Consider the following 6,453-nt stretch of genomic DNA (forward strand, 5'->3'; position numbering starts at 1 on the left):
CAGTCAGAGAAAGATTGCTAGTTAGATATGAAGAAAAAGCTCAAAGTTATTTCTATGCAGAGGAAAATGAGCTTCTGGAGAATGGCACCTAACCTCACTTCTCTTCACCTATTCGAGCTTCTTGGCCCTCACATTCATTTTCAGTGACTCTTCCTCCACCTGCAGACACCAGATGCCCCACCTTTACTGACCATCTGAGGCATGACCCTTCCTCTTGAAAGGATTTTGGCAGTCTATTCCTGGAGACAAAAAACATTTTAGCTAGAGATGCAAGCTGGCACCTCTCCCTCCCAACCCTGTTCTTCTACCTTGCCTTGAGGTTCCTGAAGCAGATAGACCTAAGAGGGTGGAGGTCCTCTGGGGACCACTTGACGTGCAATCCCCTTGGTGTTCGTCTTCCCAGAAGCCACCCTTGTCTGCAGTTGAGCAGTGGCCTCACAGGGCATATTCTGTGCCAGCTCAGCTGAGCCCGGCACTACTGAGGAACAAAATAGTTATTTTATTTCATTTTAATTGATTTAAATTGAAACGGATAGACCTAAGAGGGTGGAGGTCCTCTGGGGACCACTTGACGCGCAATCCCCTTGGAGTTCGTCTTCCCAGAAGCCACCCTTGTCTGCAGTTGAGCAGTGGCCTCACAGGGCATATTCTGTGCCAGCTCAGCTGAGCCCGGCACTACTGAGGAACAAAATAGTTATTTTATTTCATTTTAATTGATTTAAATTGAAACAGCCACATATGACCAAAGGCTAACACATTAGACAATAAGTTCTAGACCATCCCAGCCCAGGGACCTTAGAGCCGGAGTGAAACCCTGAGCATTTCAGAGTGGTGGGAGCAGAATCCCCGGGAGACGGACCAGTTGACTCCCCGTACACTGGATAGCATGCACGGCAGGGAGAGCTGAAGGTGAGCGTGGGGATGCAACAAGGTGGAGATGAGCCTTAATGGAGTGTAGCAGGGTACAGGATACATACAGAAAGCAACAGAAGAGCAGGGAGGCGGAAGATGGGATCCGGAAAGGAAGAAGGAGGCCTCCGTGTGGACTTCAGACTCACACCAAACCCGGCAAACTCCCAACCCTCCCATCTTACTGTCGATCTTACTGTAAGTGCAGTGGAAGGACCACTGAGTATCTCTTAAGGCAGAAGCGTGAGTGGTGTGCACCTGACTGTGTCGCCCAGGGTCATAGACTGCAGCAGAGTCAGGAGTCCTTCCCACTCACTCCATGTCCCCTCTCCCCACCCCTAACCAGGCTGCTAAAGGAAGCCAGAGCGGCCCCGGAAGAACTGCAGGTAGGCAATGACCAGGCAGAGGGCGCCCCAGAGGAGGCACCAGCGAAATGACAACAAGTTGTAGCCAAAGCCCGCCCGGGTCAGCTTGGAGGCTTCGGCAAAGGCGGCCTCTTCCTCCAGCAGCTTCTCGCCGGGCTTCCAGTGCACGATGCCTTCCTGGCAGGCCTCGCAGAACTCGCTGCGGTGCGGCCCGCTGTCTGGGCGGCTGGCCACGTGGATGCGGTACTGGCCTCCATCCTCGTCATAGCACTGGTCACGCAGACTGGTGATGAGGTTGTCCACCAGGCCCTCGATGTTCTCCTCCAGCATGCTGGACTCGTCCAGACGCGCGGTGCCGCACTCGTAGCACAGCTGCTTGAAAACGCGCATGCGTACAGAACCTATCCGCTGGGTGCGGTCCAGGTGCATGTGGAAGAGGATGACCACATTGGCAGACTGCCAGGTGTGCCAGCACCAGGAGCAGTGGAACCTGCGGCGAGGGGAAGAACGGAGCAGTTGAGGCTCTGGGTGACAGCCTGCCCTGCAGAGCCCAGAAAAGGAAAGGCCTGGGCCTCAAAATCAAAGTGGGGTGTTTACCACTCTGTTCGTTAGTGCTCCGAGGTCACCAGCCGCCACCTCCTCCTTGTTACTACCTTTGGGACCAGAGAGCAGCGTCCTCAGGAGCTTAGCACGGGAAACAATAGGCAACCAGCCCCAGTCTGGAACCTGCCTCGTGCACGGCTTCTTGCAGCCTCTACCCACCACCCAAGCCTGGTGCAGAATTACAGCTGGTCAATGACAGGGAGGAGTGCTGCTCCCCCTTCTGGACCTCATTTCTCATCTGTGAGCATTGCTGTAACGCTGTTGATCACGGGTATTTCACTCAGACCTTCCATAACATGGATGGGGGCATGATGTGCACCATCTAACTGATGCATCTTGCTTGTTCTGAGGAGAGATGCGAAGCACAGATCCCAGCACACTGTAGGTCCTTAATAAGATACTGAGAATAACATGATAGATTGGCAGATGTCAGTAGACTGGATCAGAGACTGTCAAGTGCGGTTCCTACACCTTCACAAAGAGCACTCCTCAGACCCTGGACAAGATGTCCATAGCAGTCCTGAAGATCCCTTATTACTGTCCTTCCCTAGTACGGTGCCCCCTCCACTCATACGACACACAAACGCAGTCAACTTTATCCACCCTGGGTCGAGTCACAGCCTTAGGAAGTATGAAAGGGGGTGGCCTGGGTTTACCCTGCCACACCCCAGCCTCCCTAACCCCTACTTGCTTACACACCCTTCTGTGATAGAGCACTCACTAAAAGCAGGCAGGGAAGCTCCTTCCACCCCTGAGATGGCCTCTGCTAAGCTCTTCTTACAAAGGCTTCAGAGGTGGTTGCATATCCAGTGTGCTGATTCTACCCTTGTCTCTGGCTCTGCCTAGGCCCATTCATTGCATACTAGCTTTGAAAGACCTCTGATGAAGAACTCAATTCAATTCAATAGGCATCAATCAGCATCTACTGTATGCTAAGCACTACTCAGCCCACTCTGGAATTGCAGTGAAACCATGCCAGTCTCTGATCCCAGGAGGCCACTGAACACCCAAGAGAGGGGTGGGAGGGCAGAGGAGTCTTATTGGTCCTGCACCAAAAGCACCTCCTCCTGCCTATCCATAAGGACAACGGTACAAAGGGCCTTGGGCTTAGTACATCTAAAAGCTTAAAGGCAAAAGATCCTGTGGATAGGATGAAAACCAGGGCAGCTGTTCTCTAACCCTGCTGAAGTCATCTGGGACTGAGCCTGAGGTGAGAACTATGAGCCTGTGGAGCTGTCCCTAAACCCCCCATTTGCCAGTTCCTAGCTTTCACCTCTTCCTCTGGGCAGCTCATATGCTTCATGAGTTCAGTCTTCTTTTACATCTTTCTAGCAGCCAGTTCAGAATTCTTTCCACTCCCTCAAGCCAGATCCCAGTCTTACATCTAAAAAATATCAGACCTGGGTAAGCATTTTTGATGAGATGAAACTGAGGCACATAGAATCAGAGAGCCATCCACGCACACACAGCCAGAGAGAGGGCCATCTATGTATACACAGCCAGAGAGAGAACCATCTTTCTTTCTATCTATCTATCCATCCATTAATCCATCCATCCATCCATCATCCATCCATCCATCTATCTATCTATCTATCTATCTATCTATCTATCTATCATCTATCTATCTACAGCCAGAGAGAGAGCCATCTATGCACACACAGTCAAACAGAGAGCCATCTATATATACACAGCCAGAGAGAGAGAGAGAGAGAGAGAGAGAGAGAGAGACTCCTCTCCATGCACACACAGAGAGAGGGACATCCATGTTCACACAGCCAGATAGAGAGCCATTCATGCACACATAGCCAGAGAGAGAGAGAGAGCCATCTATGTATATATAGCCAGAGAGAGAGAGAGAGAGAGAGAGAGAGAGAGAAAGCTATCCACTCTTATACAGCCAGAGACCCATCCACTCATACATAGTCAGTGCACAGCCTGTAGCAGGACCAAACAGATGTTCCTTGAATTGATTTGAACCAGAAGGAACCAATCAACCTCTGTTCTGTTTTTTTTTTTTTTTTTTTTTTGAAGACAGGCTCCATCGAACTGTTCACAAGTCTTGTAGTACAAAGCCCTACCCCTCACACACACCCATAGCCTGTCTCCTGCTCCTAGCTTCATGTCATTCTCCACTCCACCCTAGAGGATTCACACAGGTTGTAGATAACTCACTCTCTATGCCCATGTTTGGTTCATACTCCCAAAATACAACCGCCTGCTTATTTCCCTTGAATCCAAAAGCCCAAGGATTCCCTTGAATCCAAAAGCCCTTGAATCCAAAAGCCTCTGAGAGTGGGCTTGAAGCAGTGTGAGTGGGAAACTCTGTGACCCCAGTCCCAAATTATCCGTCTTTCACAGGAAAATTATGTAAGATTTAAGGATGACATGTTCTCTAGCCTCAAGGACGTTTTTGCATGGTGGTAGGTATGGAGCACTTAGAAAGTGGGGAACACTAAGGAGAGCCCAGCCCAGAGTTAAGCCTTTTTGTCACAGACCCTTAGATAGACAGTAAGACTGGGGGGATTTGAGTGGTGATACTCCTTTGTAAATGTGAAAACTGAAAGCCAAAAGGACATGCCCAAGTTCACAGAGCTTTGGGGCTATTTTCTAGTACATACCTGGTCAATAACTTACTTTGTATTCAAGTCAAGTTGCATTTAATTGACCAAAGATAGGTCCACAGGCCCAGAGCACAAGTTCGCTGATTCCTAGGTTGCAATTTTTTCAGAGAACCTCATGGCCCCTCCTCTCCATTCCAACTACTCCGTAATTCTTTAAATTTGCCAAGACATTGCAGTTTCTCATTTTTTTGTGGAAACCTGAGACCCAAATGTGGAGCATAACTTGTTCAGAATAATCATGGAGCCTGAACAGCTGTGGTTAGAACCAAAGGCTCTGCTCTCCCAGCAGCCCGTTCTCTGCTGGCCACCCGAGCTGACACAGCGAGACCAATGGCAGCCCCACACCACCTGTCCTTGGAAAGTCTGTGACCCAGGTGTCACCTGCGCAGCCCTCCCACCTCTCACCTGCCTGAGGCGTGCTGCTCCAGGTACTGCTTCCAGCCAGGACCCAGCTCATTGGGCTTGAGGTTGGGGTCTATAATGAGCTCCCAGCTGTCAGCTGGCTTTGCCACCTCCATCTTTTCATAGAAGACCTTTTTCCACTCACAAGTGGTCAGGCTAGTAGACATGGTCCTGCGTGCAGGAGTGAAAGTGTGAGCTCAGCCTGAGGGATAACACAGAAAGAGCTTGGATGTGCACAAAACAGAGCAGTCTCTATGGTCTGAAAATCCTTATCCAACAGAGACACAGCTCCCTCCTTTGTCACCCTGGAACCTGTTGCTATGGCAGCCATGCAGGTAACAGGAGCCAGGGCTGAGGAAGAGGGGAGCCCCAAGGGGGAGTTCCAGCGTCCTGAGCTAGGCTGCAGTGGCAGGCTGCAGAGAATGTTAACTAAGCAGTACAAGTAGGGAGGAGGTGAGCCCCAGCCCCAACTACCCAGGGCCACCAGAGTCTTCAGGAGGCAAGTCCCCTTCAGTGGCCCTGCTTCATCCCACTGCTCTTCCATGCTTGCTCCAACCATGTGCTATGGCAACTATGACACTCTAGGGAGTCCAGTAGCAACAAGGACAGAGATGTGGAGCCTGCTGTTCCCACACCCCTACTATGTTTTGATCATTGTTTGTCACGAGCCAGGCACAAGCTGTGTGCTCATCAAGGGAGATCACGAAACTGAGGTTTAACCTCTAAGTGCTCATCCACAATTCAGATTCAGGCCTTCCTAAATAACACCCATTTGTTTGATTATTACAAGGGTACTGAGCTCCTAACACAGAGAGATTGAGATAAGTAACAAGCAGCCCTTTGATCAGGAGATCTCAGCCCAGAAGGTAAAACGGAATGTGATTTAATACACCACAAAAAGCACAGTAATAACTGAACTGGCTCAGCGAACTTCCCTGTTACTCCATTCTGTTCAGAGCCATTTCAGCAGCAAATTTGCTCCACGCCAAAAGGAAAAGGGGGGCAACCTTGGGCGGGCTCAGCGAACTTCCCTAGTTACTCCATTCTGTTCAGAGCTACTTCAGCAGCAACTCTGCTCCACACCAGAAGGAAAAGGGGGCAACCTTGGGCCTTGGAAAATTGCCCTCGCCATGAATCATGGAATGTGCTAGTTCCAGATATTATATTTTTACTAACCAGCTTGTTTTGCTTCTGTAACCCGCTTGATGTCTTGGGTCGCCTTGACACAGGGCATAAGACCACCCTTGTTATCTTGTTATTGTATGACCACCTAGAAGTCATTTACCTTGACTGTCTTATTACACTTATTATGGCTAAAACAGTTGGCCAGTTTTAAGGTCACAAAGTTGAGTGCCAAGATATATGACTGTATCACTTGTCTGTATAATGATTGGTTGTTGATTAACTGATTGGTTCACAAATGTCCTGTTTGAATAATATTTCTTATATCCTATAAAAACTCTGATCTGACAATCATCAGGGCTGCTTCTATTCCCGAGATAGCCGACAGCCCGGCCGGCCGAAAATTAAAATTTACCTTGCTACTTTTCTTA

General features: G+C 49.6%; 1 protein-coding gene across 1 annotated transcript; it reads right to left on the reverse strand.

The window, feature by feature from the left end:
• Positions 1–1,259: 1,259 nt before the first annotated feature.
• On the reverse strand, positions 1,260–5,167 carry Rtp2 (receptor transporter protein 2). The gene is made up of 2 exons (XM_008853164.1): positions 4,904–5,167; positions 1,260–1,764 (listed from the first exon to the last, which is right to left on the reverse strand). Exons 1-2 carry the CDS (start codon positions 5,065–5,067, stop codon positions 1,260–1,262), a joined length of 669 nt encoding a protein of 222 aa, XP_008851386.1. The 5' UTR covers positions 5,068–5,167.
• Between the last annotated feature and the right edge of the window lie 1,286 nt (positions 5,168–6,453).

This window comes from Nannospalax galili, unplaced genomic scaffold (genome assembly GCF_000622305.1).
Source record: "Nannospalax galili isolate Female #2095 unplaced genomic scaffold, S.galili_v1.0 scaffold591, whole genome shotgun sequence".
Classification (NCBI taxonomy): domain Eukaryota; kingdom Metazoa; phylum Chordata; class Mammalia; order Rodentia; family Spalacidae; genus Nannospalax; species Nannospalax galili.

What these genes read in the sequence shown, in the direction of transcription:
- Rtp2 (XM_008853164.1), bottom strand. Translation starts at nt 5,067, where the DNA reads ATGTCTACTAGCCTGACCACTTGTGAGTGGAAAAAGGTCTTCTATGAA. An exon ending in GAGCAGCACGCCTCAGGCAG is followed by an intron (nt 1,765 to 4,903) that starts GTGAGAGGTGGG and finishes CCCTCGCCGCAG; the next exon opens with GTTCCACTGCTCCTGGTGCT.